The sequence below is a fragment of the Cydia strobilella genome, chromosome 3 (genome assembly GCF_947568885.1).
Source record: "Cydia strobilella chromosome 3, ilCydStro3.1, whole genome shotgun sequence".
NCBI classification, from domain to species: Eukaryota; Metazoa; Arthropoda; class Insecta; order Lepidoptera; family Tortricidae; genus Cydia; species Cydia strobilella.
The window spans coordinates 9,172,707-9,187,937 of record NC_086043.1 but is presented as its reverse complement, the minus strand read 5'-3'; the positions used below and the strand labels follow the sequence as shown (position 1 = coordinate 9,187,937).

Sequence of the window (15,231 nt, the reverse complement as noted above, 5' to 3'; positions counted from 1 at the left end):
GTCAAAGTTGTGTAGACAGCGCTCTGTCTACCCTCATTCTTGCGCGTCGGCTGCGTTCACTTTCAACGTTACCAACGGTCGCATTCACACTTGTTGGTCCGGTCGCGTTCACACTCGTTGGTCTGTCCAAACACACTACACTCACGGTGTCACTACGCGTGTTTGATTCGGATATCACTGGTTTTTTACACAAACAAAACACAGGATTCCACACATTTGACAGCACTATTGCCTGCAGAATTAAAGAACACATTGCTGCGGTCAAGAACAATGACGTTCGCAAGTCAGCTATTGCTCAGCATCTCCTTGAGTCGGGTACAAATCACTGGATCGAGTTGCATAGTCCCAAGGTCATTTCGACAGAACGCCACTATATACCAAGATTGGTAAGAGAAGCCGTTGAAATTCACAAATACAAAAATTTTAATTGTGAAGATGGGTTTAAACTGTCAAATGTGTGGAATCCTGTGATTTGTTTGTGTAAAAAACCAGTGATATCCGAATCAAACACGCGTAGTGACACCGTGAGTGTAGTGTGTTTGGACAGACCAACGAGTGTGAACGCGACCGGACCAACAAGTGTGAATGCGACCGTTGGTAACGTTGAAAGTGAACGCAGCCGACGCGCAAGAATGAGGGTAGACAGAGCGCTGTCTACACAACTTTGACACCCACCCGCTATCTTCAGTCACCCGTGAACATGATGCATGTAACTGCGTCGAAATATCGGGAGCTCACAAATAATACAAAAGGTAATCACGGTCTATATCCCGGTCAATATAAGTCTAGTGAAACTAACCGTGAATCATTCAAAACTCTGATACTGTTGGTTTTCGATAAAATTTTAAACAAAATATGTTGTATGTTTTTGTTTATAAAATATGTTTTATAAATACCGCCAGCCAGTTTACCTTTTGCTTGAAAACGGCGCCATTTGATAATATAACTTTGGAAAATTACTTCACGAATACATGACTATGATGATTGTTATATACATAGAAGCACATTTGTCAGCGCCTGGTGATCCATTAGATTATAATTCTAATTAATATGAAATAAACTTTTAAAATGTGTTTAAAAAAACAGTAACTTACGTAGATTAGTAATTTACGCAGCAACTATAATGGCAGTTTTTATAAATTAACATCTTATCAAATAGTTTTCTATCTTCTTTTACTACCGAATTCACTATGAGGAATATGAAAATAATGTATGACAATGTACGACATGTGATATAAGGCAGTGTTAAATTTTAGAAACATTATATAATGCAATTGGCAATATGGTTTGACTGACTAGTGAAATCAGCTTCTTTTGTCAAAACGATTACCCACTATGGAGTTTATATGAAACACAGAAACGTTACGTCGCGGTCAAGTTACTTATTCTTTGTTGTTCTTTCCTGTTTATTAAATAAAAATTGTGTTAAATAAGCACTGCAGTCCAAGTTTTAATTCTTTTTGCAGCCTTTTGCAGGGTGTGAAACAATTTATTTAACTACCGGCAACATCCCTATTGCTAAGAATGCTAAGTAATTTCTTATTCATTGTGTTGGCTTTTGTTGTTATAATTGTTACCTTTATATTCTTCTTAGGTATATTATTTCAAAAAAGGTAGTAGGAGACAGTACATTTATTATATTAATACCAATATCACAACATGAAATCCATCAAGTTTTCTTGTCAAGTCCTCCTTACATAATATAAGTTACTAGCATAACTTCCAATAGCAATATCGAGTCTGTGTAAAAAACGCCCCGCCCGCTGACGCCCTACTTTTACATCTAAATTAATATAATAAAGAAATAAGCTATTTTCTATGTAAGTCATGCATGCGTGAAGTAATCTGTTTAAGGGGCCTAGCCAGTATGCCAACCGCCTCTCTCTGTCTATCGCACTGTTTAATATGGGTGAGTGATACTGATAGATGTTTGCGCCGAAGCGAACGAAACGCTTTGACCAGACTTAAACCATAGATTCCGATATTTAATGGGTATAACGGCTACTGTCGGGCATAAATCCAGTTATCCAATATAGTTTTAAAATCTTTATTATACCTACAATCCCGCCCTACACAAAATAGGATGTCATATGAATACAAATGTCATTTGTTTGGTATTAACAAGTGAACGAGATTCATTTATGTGTCCCAGTTTATTTTTTAACTTGTAATTCCCAATACCATCAGGAATAAATATGTGGTTAAAGTTGGTCGGGTTGTTTTCGCCTACGCTGTATAAAAGAATATTCACAATTTTTCTATGGCTGTCATCATAAAATTTTCATCCTAGACCTTACATGTATACAACATTTGTAAATGAGACTCTTAAGCTCCATTTAGACGGATCAAGAACTTGCATACGATTTTCGTTACATTGCGGTATTTTGTCGATCGACTGAATTCATTGTACTCTGCAGTTAAGCAATGTATTAACATAATATCAAATATTGCATGCAAGTTCTCGCACCGTGTAAATAGAGCTTTAGTTTCATTAAATTGTGTCATAGGTATAGACAATAATGTACAATCGAGTCTCTGTCGTAAAGTTGAAATGATTATGAAATCGTCACGTTGTTTATCAATAACAGTATCGCAATTAAAAGCATATTATTTATATGAGATTTGTTCGTTTTACTTAATTATATATTTTGAGCGAATCCCACTTGACTGAGTTTATCACATGAGATACCCAACCTGACCTTTAGATAGTAAACTTCATTCAATTGTATACCTTGTTCTTATAGAATGAGACATAACGGAATGAAGCGCGCCAGCGTTTACAGGGTTATTGGGGGTAGATAATGAAATAAATCGCTTTAAAACGTCTATAAATTATATTTGTAAACAGTTCTAGGTAAGTTAAATATTTATTTAAGAGTATTGTCATGTACACATTATCCTATTCGCTTAGCTTAGCTATAGTTCATTTATACCCAACTATAAACCGTATCTTGCTTTTGACCATCTTTACGACTACGGTTTTTGTCATTTCACTTGGGTATATTTCTTCAATTTAGTGTAATGCGACCTTAAGAGTATTGTAATAAAGACTAATCACTTAGAAGACTGGGTACGCGGTGTCTATAAGCTTGACATTCTCAGACTTGAGCGTCTTGGTCTGAATGGTGAACTGCACGTTGTTGTAACGCAGCCTGCACTGTCCGTCAGGGCGAGCCATGAAGCAGAGGGTATACAGGGCCGTCTCGAGCTCGGGGGAGGTTCCCACGAACATGGTCACTTCGGGAGCATCCTTCGTTTCACTGAGGATGGAGTGCTGCTTCAGGATTAGTCCTTTCTGAAAGATTACAGGAGAAAATAAATATTATAGGGACATAAAAAAATATAAGGATAATATTATAAGGATATATTATAAAAATTGTTAAAAAATAGTTTTATACGGCACGGCGGCACGGCACGGTTTCTGAGACCGACATCGGAAAAAGTGGAAGCTTAATAACGACTTAACGAGGCTTCGCTTAGTCGACAATCAGGCAAGTTTTCTAGAGATAAAACAATAGAAATAACACAGCCTATACAATATACCAGATGTTGTTGTCGGCCTTATTGGCAAACGCAGTATTTGATATTGCTATATTAAGACGAGTATTGCTACATATAAACAATAAATAATTGAACAGGTATCTACTTACCCCAGCCAAGTCAAGTTTGGAGACGTAGCCCAGGTAGTTGGCTTTGTGGTCTTGTTCTCTTTTAGCAAAGAACAACCAACTATGCAGACCTGTGAAAAGGAAACGAATAAAATATGAGTACGAAAAATAATGCTTAGGTACCTAAGTTTATATTTACATATTAGTATTAGGTAAATATCATTTAAAGTTTTTCCAGCTGCCTACATTTCTTCTAACTTATAAGGTATATAATAGTCAAGGTATTAAATATCGACACGGACAAAGTGCAAAAATATATACCTATGTACACTAGCACACTACCTACCTTAATGTATGTGAATAAGGTTGTGTACCTATACATATTTTTAACACTGTCCGTGTCGATATTTAATACATTGACTGCTTTGCTCGTTATCTAAATACATAGTTGCAAAAATGACAATTGTGTTTAATCGAGCGTAGACTGTATTTCTGCCTGTTGATATGACGAGCCCGACGACTATAAAAGTTCATATAAGTATGTACCTACATAGGTAGGTAGACAACACACATTTGCAGTAGGTACAATACAAAACCTACACATAGGCATCAGATTATTGTAACAGCGCAAGGGTGGTCCGTGCAGCGCATAGATCATACGTACCTAAAACATCATTGGACTTGAGTTCAGCCATGAAGATGTTCTCGAAGGCACAGCTGCACTTGCACAGGCCGGTCCAGTGGCGCGCGTACTTGGTAAACCAAATCTTCTTCAACAGGTTTACTTGTTCCTGGTATTCATTCAGCTGAGTCAAACCTGTGTTATCATTGAAATTGGTACAGTAAAGTAGCTGAACGTAATTCAGGCTTTCAGCTACACTAAAAATGTTTAAGCACAATTCATAGCAACGCAAAAGCTGAAATTTATGAACGGAATGCGTCGAAATCGAAGAGTTTGTTTGTTCCTCTCAATCTCAAAGATCCATAGTTTAGCATTTATTTTTTGTATTTGTAAAACATAAAAGGGCCCACTGATTATCAGTCCGTCGGACACTATCAGCCTGTCAGTTAGAACAAAAATTTGACAGTTCCGAACAACTGACAGGCCGATATCGTCCGGGAGACGGGACCCGGTCCCGTCTTCCGGTAATCAGTGGGCCCCTTACAACAAGCAAACCTCACTTTCTGACAGTAGTTGACAGAATGAAAGTGCCGGGATGATCTTGTGTTGATCGTTTGACAATCGCAATGTTTGAGACTGTTTCTCCATTTCGTATCGGAATTTTAGGGTGAATTGTTAACGTACTGTTGAAAATATTTTAACTGTACATTAGGCCCGCAAATTATAATCAAACGGAAGTTGCAGTCCAGGCGCTGCGTTTATACTTTATACGGAATGCTACTAACCTTTGCTTACTAGGAAGGACATGAGACTCCTAATAGGTCCGGTGGCTAAAATAGTGTTGATGTAAGTAGTTTGCTCGGACTCTTCCTGCGAAATGACATCACTCGTTAAGTTTCCTCATTTGGCGTGATACTTGAAACTAGTAAACAGACTTATACGGTGAAGACGTATATTACCTACATAGTAATTTGTAAAGTAAATTATACTCACATTAGGGGTGACGAACTCTGGCCTAATGACATTCTTGTGGTAGTTGTCGAAAAGAGCGACGAATGGTTTGATAGTTGGTCCGTTCCAAACGTTATCGCTTACAGCTAGGAGACTGTAAAGACAAAAATACATTGAAAATCAATACCTAAATTATTTACAAAACAGCATGTCTAATGAAAGGCACAAAAGCGTTACGTTGAAGACTTACTTAGCAGGAGCTTTATCGTCCTTAGACATGGGGCTGGTTTGGCCCTGCAGGTTCACTTGGATGAAGTTAAATGCGTTGTTTATATCTGCGTTGAACATCTCTTCGCTGACTCGCAGCAAATCTTCATCCGTCGTCGAGTCCTGCACTGTTTTAAGAAGGTCTTCATAGCTCTTTGTCTTGGCATAATTCACAACACCGCCTACAACAGTACCGATTTGCTGGATAGTGTTTTGGGCGCCGTTTCCGTCACTAGAAGTAGCCTGGTTCTTGATGAGATTAGGAAGGATATTGTTGAAGATTTGACCGGCGGCTGAGGCTAGGTCGTCGGCTTGGCAGGCCGTCATACACACAAGGAAGACTATAGCACACTTCATGTTGGTCCAGTACGTGGTGTCGAATACAGTCACGGCGCACTAGTGATCTCTGAGCTGCGCCCGCTCCGCACCGATGTGCGCGACCTCTGGGGTGACGTCATCCTGGCTTGTTCATCGCAAAGGTTATCGATCACTCGTCACAGGACCAGTGTAAGTCAAACCACTGATAATACGTAGTTGTTACTAATCACGGGGTTAATTTTACACTAGGGAGGTGCTGCTAATGAGAATAAAATGTTTTGTGAATAGATGTTCTGTGGAACATAACATAGCATTAGATACAGTATGTTATTGATAATTATATTCAACCCGCGGACTTCCAGTTTTTACGGTGATTGCCCTGAATAACTAATGCGATGCTACTTCCACGTCCTCTTAAACTCTCTCTGACCTTAGTATAAATATTATGTTGCTATCAATAACAACCCTGATTGCTCATCACATGTCGACATGCTAATGACGTATTGAAGTTGGATGGGAAACGTATTGGTTCGCACGCGCTTTGTTTGCAAAGGTGAGGCGTTATCAAATGTATTAAGAGCGTAACACGCTGAATGATTTGGATTTGATTTTTTGTCGCTAATTCGTTAAATGCATGCTGTTTCTAGAGTAGGTGGGCATTTATGTAGAATATTTTAAAAATATATACACTTATATACCTTCACTTTGTGACTGACATACCTAATACCTGTACATCAATAGTTAGGTATCTAACGATACAAGTGCGGAAAGTAGGAAATTTGCAACGAGTGGCGATAAATTAAAACACGACCGAAGGGAGCAGGGAGGGACGAGTAGTGAATTACCTATTTGCACGTGTATCGTACAACGTTTTACAGTACATTATGGCTCTAAACTTTCGACATAGGCACGGAAAGTGCTCATTCCCGCACTAGTGCGGGAAAGTAGAACTATATGTACTGAAATTTGAATTTTATACAATCGTGATATAATGGAGTGCTTTTCAGTCGAGTACAGTGTTAAATTAAAAGTCAGTAGATAAAAGGGTAGAACAAAATACTGAAAAAGAAACTCGTTGACGTTTTTTAACCGACTTCAAGATTTCAAAGGAGGAGGTTCTCAATTCGGTTGTGTTTTTTTTTTTTTTTTTTTATGTTTGTTACTCCATAACTCCGTCATTTCTGGACCGATTTCGAAATTCTTTTTTTGTCTGTAAGTATATACATACGGTCCCGTTTTTGTCAAAAAGCAGTTCTGATGATGGGATCCATGAGGAATCGAGGGAACTCCTCAAATGTTACAGGCATACATATAGTGATTTTAGTATTTTCATCAACAAACCAAGCACTTACATTTAAAAAAGTGACATTTGATGAAGTGGAACTGCTGATGATGATCAGAACGGAACTCTTCAATGACGCATAGTTCACGTTTGGCGATTTGTCCTCTTCGTTATGTTTGTTAAGCAAGTTAGGTTTTCAAGAAACATTTTTGTCAAGCTCGAGTTCTGATGATGGGATCCATGAGGAATCGAGGGAACTCCTCAAATGTGAAAGGCATACATATAGTGATTTTTGTATTTTTATAAACAAATCCAGCACTTCCATTTTAAAAAGTGACATTTGATGAAGTGGAACTGCTGATGATGATCAGAACGGAACTCTTCAATGACGCATAGTTCACGTTTGGCGATTTGTCCTCTTCGTTATGTTTGTTAAGCAAGTTAGGTTTTCAAGAAACATTTGTCAAGCTCGAGTTCTGATGATGGGATCCATGAGGAATCTAGGGAACTCCTCAAATGTGAAAGGCATACATATTATGATTTTTGTTTTTTTATCAACAAATCCAGCATTTACATTTAAAAAGTGACATTTGATGAAATGGAAACTGCTGATAATGATCAGAATGGAACTCTTCAATGACACATAGTTCACGTTTGGCGATTTGTTCTCTTCCTTATGGACCCAGACCTAAACTTGGACCCGGACTCGGACCCGGACCCGGGTCTGAACATGGACCCCAACTCGGACCCGGACCCGGACCGAACTCTGACCCAAACTTGGACCCGGACAGCCGGACACGGACCTGGACTCTGATCCGGACCCGGAAATGCTAATAGAAAAGTGGCTTAGGTGGGTCACAGAACAGAACTGCTATCAGAAAAGTAGGTTAGGTTAGAGCTGTGACCCTTACAGAAACGAAATGCTATCAGAAAAGTAGGTTAGGTTAGGTTAGAACTGCGACCTTTACAGAAACGAAATGCTACTAGAAAAGTGGATGGTTTTACCTCCTTTTCTACATTATTAGGCAAAAGATGCTGTCTTTTTCATTTCATTGTCTGGAATCAAAGAGTGCACCATCAACAATAAGTGAACTTTCAGCGGCATCCCCCATTGAAGTCTGTTTTTTTTTTCTTAAAAATTATGTTCTATCGTTTGGGTTTGTCCTCTTGAGCGCGGCGTCACTCTGGTCAACTTAATTTTTTTTATGTCATAGCAAACGAGCAGACGAGCCGCCTGATGGGAAGCGGTTATCGTCGCCCATGGATATAAGCAACATCACAGGAGCCACTTAAGCGTTGCCGACCCTTTAGAACCCTAAGTACCCGCTTTTTGAAGAATCCCATGTCGTAGCGCAAAGGAAATATCTCAGGAGGCAACTCATTCCACATTCTGCACGTTCTGGGAAGAAACGAGCGAGCTGCCCGCTTATTCTTGGTGTGCCATGTATCTAAGAAGTGATGATGGGCTTTGCTCCTTTGGCGGGAGGTGCGGTGATAAAAACGAGACGATGGCACCAAATCAAAAAGTTCTTCGGAGCATTCCCCATTGTACAGACGGTAGAACATGCAAAGAGAGCCAACATCTCTCGGAAGGCAGAGGTTCTAAGCCGTCAGTAAGTTCGGGATCGCCGACAATACAAACTGCCCGACGTTGGATGGAGTCAAGAGGAAGGAGCTAGTATTGTGGAGTAACAGACCAGAGATGAGAACAGTACTCCAAATGAGGTTGAACCCGGTATAGTTCACTAAAGCGTTTCGTAATGAAGTCATTATAGTTGAGTCGAGAACCCATAGTGAAAATAGTTTGGTATATGAAGTCTTAATTTAACCATTAAAGCCATAGAATAGAAAAAAATAAATTAGATTTTCTACTTTTTTAGGGTTCCGTACTCAAAGGGTAAAAACGGGACCCTATTACTAAGACTCCGCTGTCTGTCTGTCTGTCCGACTGTCACCAGGCTGTATCTCATGAACCGTGATAGCTAGACAGTTAAAATTTCCACAGATGTATATTTATTGCCGCTATAACAACAAATAACAGAATAAAATAAATATTGAAGTGGGGCTCCAATACAACAAACGTGATTTTTTTGCAGTTTTTCGCGTATTAAGTTAAGGTATTGTAAGGCCAGGATTACACTTGTAATCTTTTAGCTTTTGGTTAATAGCTTTTGGTTTGCCTGATTGCTTTGAATAATTACTTTTCTACATTTTGTATTTCATTAAGTTCCCTTTGAGCTTTTCTGCCTTAATTAATTAGTGGAAACTGTTTTGGCTTGTGTTTTATTAATATTAATTCATATTGTGTAAGATTGTAAGCTGTTTGTTTCCCCATAAAATAAAATAAAATAAAAATAATGTAAGTTTTACTTGCGTAAGTAGGGACAAAGCTATTTGCTAGAATAACGATATTCATATCTCATTCTGTAGTATAGCTGTGTCCCTACTTACGTAAGTAAAACTTACAAGTGTAATCCTGGCCTTACGGTTACCGCTATAGTTATATAGGTAGGTAGGTAGGTAGGTTGTAGTTGTACCTAATAAGGTACAAATACCTACTTTCAACTCATTCATTCAATGCACACGATCGCGCGCGCTATATTTAGTCAGTTTGTGTTTTACTTATTTTATGATATAAAAGTAAATGTAATGATTAATTTAATACAACTTACAGTAGAAATAATAATCATATAATTTATTTGGTTCGTGTTATGGTAGTACATAACATAAGGCAAATTTATTAAAGCATCATGCAGTCACATCATGCTTTATAAATAGGGTTCCAATTGTCCAATTCCTTTTGCGTACGGAACCCGTAAAAGTACACTTTTAAAGCGTTTTAATAAATTAAGTTTTACATTCTAGTCATGATTAGCTGATAATTAGAGAGATTAGTTTAGAAACGACGAATATCTACATCCGTTTAGACACGATTGAAAGTAGGCATCAGCCTGTAAGGTTAATGGCAGTGATTATTTCCTCACACGTGCTAGGGCGTCGCAGGCGACGTAACTAGTTAACAAGTAAATTTAATAAAGGTATTTAAAAAAGTTCTTAGGTTATTGTGGATGTTGGTTAGACGTTAGTCAACAGGGTAAAGAGCTAACTATAGGAATGAAAAAAAAACTTGCAAGTTAACTAATATGATGGCTCATAGCAGCAATAACAGCAAGCAATTGTCGTACACATAGCCATTATACGTAATGTATGTTATGTGATGTTGTAATGCTCAGAGAAGTTTTTATAAGGGAAACGGAACTACAGTTTAGTATAGTATAGAGCACGGATTATTTAAGAGTTTTGAATGATTCACGGTTAGTTTCACTAGACTTATATTGACCGGGATATAGACCCGGGATAGGGGTAGACCGAGCGCGCTCTACACAACTTTGACACCCACCAGCTATCTTCAGTCACCCGTGAACAAGATGCATGTAACTGCGTCGAAATATCGGGAGCTCAAAAATAATACAAAAGGTAATCGCGGTCTATATCCCGGTCAATATAAGTCACGGATTCCTTATTTTAACTACTTGCTTATTTTAATATGTATTTGAGATATAAAGTAAGTAAAAATACCTAAGCTGTAAAGTTATATGTAGCTTACTTTTTTCATCGCATACCTAATTATGTACCACACTATTAAATTTAAATGCACTTAATTACGTATTTAAAGTCACCTATCCCGTTAGTGTAAAACATGAATAAGTAAATATACACATTGTTTTGTATTTATAGCCCATTATAAATATATAAGTAGGTACATCTCTTAATTTACGAGTTAATAATTCCTATCTCCAATTAGTAATGACAGTGGTAGTTGTTGATCTCGCTACAGTTTCTCCCGCCACGTGTGCTCGATTGTTTAGGCAATGTGTAAAAGAAAGCAGAGAAGAGACATCGTCACCATACGGTCGCAGGCTAGCGCACAGCCGCAATGCACACTCCACTCGCGTGCGCTGGCGCGAGGCGGGAAAATCTATCTTACTTTATGTATTATGCATCATCTGCCTGCATCCACTGTTACAACTGTACACTCACCGCTCACAATTCTTTATTAGGACAATAATTACTATAGGCGATATACAATTTCTTAGCAGATTTGTGTACATTCAAGCCATTTGTTATCCCAGTAACCAACTGGTTTTACGGAGATAAGACGGCCATTGTTTCTTAGAGGTAATAGCTGACACGATTTTGCGATAAGTATTGACGCGCGTTTTCTCTCGATTTATTTGATTGGTTTATAGTTTTCGCACTTTTCTATTAGATACTTTAGTTTGTCTGAAGCTATCTTCATAATTTAACGACTGCCTACCATTTACTTTTGCTTATTTTACTATCTAATAAAACTTAGAACTTGTCCATAAAACTAAAGTGGATAAAGACTAGGTATGTTTAGATAGGTAAATCTTGAAAGCCAATTTAGCGACATCCTGTTTTGATCGTAATATTACATTTTCTTATTACTTAAGGAAAATCGCCTTTATATCACAAATACTTATATCTCGGAACTTGAAGCTACTACTTTACTTGAACCAAAACAAACAAATTACAAATCCGTAACGAACAATGTTAGGTGTTAAGAAATTGGCATGAGGAGCAATCATTCGATTAAATTTGCACTTTATTGTCTTACTGTTAAGGGTCTAATTTATTCAGAAAACTGTTATCGTATGAGGTCAGCTATCAAGAAAGGTCGACCGGCAAGCCAGCTTCGCCATCGCTAGTGCGTCGTGAGATCACTCCTTAACCTCGACGAGCGAATCGTGTCCGTCCAAATTTGCTATTCGATAAAATATAGGCTCAGTCTGCATATTAAGTTTGGACATAACACAAGTGCCACGCTACAACAATGAAGGCCGGAGTATTTGCCTTGATGTTGGTCGTCTGTTACGTGGAATGTAAGTGCCTATTTTGTATCATCACTCGTACCCACCTCGTATGAACGTCCCAGATTGTAGTTTGAACATTGAAGTACCTAGTACCTACCTACCTGCCTATCCAAAACGCATAACTAGAAGGCCTCTTTAAAATATCTACCTACTTATTTGAAAAACAACTGTACTTAGAACATTTGCTTAAATTAGGATTTTTGACAGGCTATTGAAGGAAATTTGTAAATAGGCAAATCTAACCTCAATGAATATTGTTAATTTCTTGTTAATATGTAATTAAAAGTATAAGTACATAAGTGCATATTTCTTTTATTTATGTAAGTGCTTTGATTCAAAGGCCGCTTTGAACTTTTAAACCCAACTATGCCAATTTGTCTCATTTTGAGATCAACTCGCTCGTACTCATATGCATATATTAATGCGAGCAAGACGTGCTGCGAATAATCTCAATAACAGATTTTTTAAATAAATCCGCTCCAACTTTTAGTGCGAAACGTTATAAGCAGGAGTAGGCTATTCAGGATGCTTTTGTTATCATTATCACTGACCAAACTCTGAGGGGTGAATATGTAATGTAGGTCATACTCTTAACAACTGTTACTATGTGGCCAACCCCGTAATCGCGAAAAATATTTTTGCCGTCTCATACATTTCGGTGAATCAGAACAAAGAGGATATATAGGATAGAGGAATACTGTCATAGTAAATGTTGTAGCCACAGTAAATTCACTGCCATCTATCGACACACGATTAAAACTAAAAATGAAGATGGTTAAAATACTTACCATAAAATAATGGATATTGGCACCTATGGATAAATGATTGCATTTATTATTATGATTTTGACCCATGTTCTTTCACTGATATGCGTTAAAATTGTTAAATAACAAACGAAACCGTCAACGCCATCTAGTCGAGAATAGGCCAAAAGTGGTAAAACGTGGTGGCGCCATCTGTTCGAGAATTGATTCTCGAACAGATGGCGAGATTTTCTTGATTTCCGAGGCACGTTTTTTCCTAGACTGTGTATCCATCTAATGCGGAGTTAATATAAATCTTTGATCAGAGTCAATGCTGTTTTTTTTGCGAAAAGTTATTCAGTATGACCTACATATTCACCCTTCAGAGTTTGGTCAGTGCTAACAAAAGCATCCTGTGTATATTGTATATGTAATCTACAATAGTAGATATATTATTGTAGATTACATATACTTGGTAGGACAATACAAGTACTGCATAATCACCTACCTAGGCCTTAATCTTTTCAAAAGTTAAACTAAGTTGCCAATCTTTGTTTTAATTACAGGTAAAAAAACGTATGCCCCCCTCGACAAACATGCCAACGTAGACTTTATTAATATGGAGGGAGGTGGAATTAAGCCAGCGCCGCGGCCGGGCGGCGTGGCGACCGCTCCGTCTAAACCTCAACCAGTGGTTCAACCCGCCACAACTGCCCAGCAAGCACCAGTGCCTAAACCAGCCCAAGCTCCCCAACCAGTACTGACTACAGGAAAACCAGCCGTCACCACCAAACCAGCGCAACCAGCCGTCACGCCCGCTCAACCTAAAACACCAAATCAAATGAAACCAGTCGCCGTAAACCCGTCGCCAGTGGCCAACCCCATCACGACCCCTGGACCAGGCAATGTCAAGGATTTAGTCAATTTTTACAACAGCCAAGGCAAAGGCAGCCCCATCCGTCCCTACAGTTACAGCCAGGCTGTTAAACAAGGATAAATTGATGTGCAGAACGGTCTAAATATAGCATTTTTAAGTACTAACTTATTGATTTTTTTACATTTTACAACACCACTTTTCTTTCAGTATTAGATCAGGTCAAACTTACTCTGCAGCAGTTTTGATAGCCTGTGCGGCTGTGCGTTATTCTAAACGTCAAACCGATAAAATTACGACGTATAAAATAACACTTGCACAGTCAGTGCTGTCAAAATGCAGAGTTAGCTTGGTCTGACACTAATTGATTACTAGGCGGTTAAATACCTTTGTATATAGAAAAGTACCTAATTAAACGTTTTGTTGTACACCTTGAAACTTACCACATATGTACGAAAAGCACGGAAATTAAATAAAGGGTCCCCGGCAAGCTCAGTTTTCCATACAAACGTAGTTACGCTCTCATTTTAAAACGAGTAGTACGGTAGTACTATTAGTTATTCTGTGCGAGTAGCTATTTATGTAGCGTCAGATACCATAGTTAAAAAAAAATAAGTTTTTCATACAAAACTTGTTTTTACTTTATTTCGTTTGTTTTATAAACTGGAGCTATATAAACTAATTACAGACATAGATATACCTCATGTCATTGTATGTGCAAATTTTCATTACAATCCAACACGTAGTTTTAAAATGAGAACGAAACTCCGATTGTATGGGAAGGTGAAATTCGGCCGAGCTTGCCGGGGACTAATAAATTTGGGGCGCCCTCTGGTCGCATAATAACTTTTGTCATATTTTTAATTGTCATAACACTATGCATAAAATTGTAAGTCATAAACATTTAGTCAGAATTATTCCTGAGTATAACTGGGTTTTTGTCATAAATGAGTTGTCATAATTTTTTTCCCCTCACTAGCTCGGAAAGTTGTCTTTTATCCTTTAAAACAAGCGGGGAAAAATGCATTTTATCCACTAGTGGGGAAAGTAATTTGACCTTGGATGGAGCGTGTTTAAGTAGCTTGACAGATAACAAAACGTAAAACGCTCATAATAATGGTTTGTTCGATTTCAAATCATTTCATTAAACAAATTGTTTGCGAATCTAATAAAAAATAGCAAATTTAGCTTTATTTAATGATTTTATGTCATAAACCTTAAAGTTCCCTAAGAAACGTTTGTTTTTTAATAATGATGTTAAATATAATTCTGAACGCACAAGTTGAGTCGATGCAATTTCCAAACGCATCATTGACATTTCATACGTCAGAAATGTCAACATTGTCAACAAAATTTTTACTTAGAAACTTCTCACGTAAAAATACAGAATTTCCAGTTTTTTGTTATAATATCGTAATAGTACATTATGATACAAGTGTGCTAAGTTGGTCATTACACACGAGGCGATATTGTGCGCGCGAGCTGTATGCGAGCGCGCAATAAGAAAGCCGATGTGTGTAATGACCAATGCGCACGCGTTTCATACGACGTTTTTCAACACACTTGCAAGAAAAAAAAACTCATACTAATCAAATTTTAATAGTTGAAACAGTTAGTATTGTGTGTTGCTTCTGTCATACTGCCGGCCGCCCCTCGCCCCGGCCGCGGGCG

General features: G+C 38.0%; 2 protein-coding genes across 2 annotated transcripts; one reads left to right on the top strand and one right to left on the bottom strand.

The window, feature by feature from the left end:
* Positions 1-2,815: 2,815 nt before the first annotated feature.
* LOC134755739 (endoribonuclease CG2145-like) lies at positions 2,816-5,872 on the bottom strand. Its single transcript, XM_063692287.1, has 6 exons — positions 5,432-5,872; positions 5,224-5,335; positions 5,016-5,100; positions 4,273-4,425; positions 3,651-3,739; positions 2,816-3,295 (listed from the first exon to the last, which is right to left on the bottom strand). The coding sequence occupies exons 1-6, from the start codon at positions 5,803-5,805 to the stop codon at positions 3,059-3,061; spliced, it is 1,050 nt and encodes a 349-aa protein (XP_063548357.1). The 5' UTR covers positions 5,806-5,872; the 3' UTR covers positions 2,816-3,058.
* A 5,896-nt stretch (positions 5,873-11,768) lies between these two features.
* Positions 11,769-13,700, top strand: LOC134756282 (uncharacterized). The gene is made up of 2 exons (XM_063693116.1): positions 11,769-11,952; positions 13,253-13,700. Exons 1-2 carry the CDS (start codon positions 11,904-11,906, stop codon positions 13,681-13,683), a joined length of 480 nt encoding a protein of 159 aa, XP_063549186.1. The 5' UTR covers positions 11,769-11,903; the 3' UTR covers positions 13,684-13,700.
* Positions 13,701-15,231: the final 1,531 nt, after the last annotated feature.

Coding starts and splice junctions, on each gene's coding strand:
- LOC134756282 (XM_063693116.1), top strand. CDS start 11,904: ATGAAGGCCGGAGTATTTGCCTTGATGTTGGTCGTCTGTTACGTGGAA. Junction 11,953..13,252: donor GGTCGTCTGTTACGTGGAAT/GTAAGTGCCTAT, acceptor TTTTAATTACAG/GTAAAAAAACGTATGCCCCC.
- LOC134755739 (XM_063692287.1), bottom strand. CDS start 5,805: ATGAAGTGTGCTATAGTCTTCCTTGTGTGTATGACGGCCTGCCAAGCC. Junction 5,336..5,431: donor GACGATAAAGCTCCTGCTAA/GTAAGTCTTCAA, acceptor TTGTCTTTACAG/TCTCCTAGCTGTAAGCGATA. Junction 5,101..5,223: donor CAGAGTTCGTCACCCCTAAT/GTGAGTATAATT, acceptor GTCATTTCGCAG/GAAGAGTCCGAGCAAACTAC.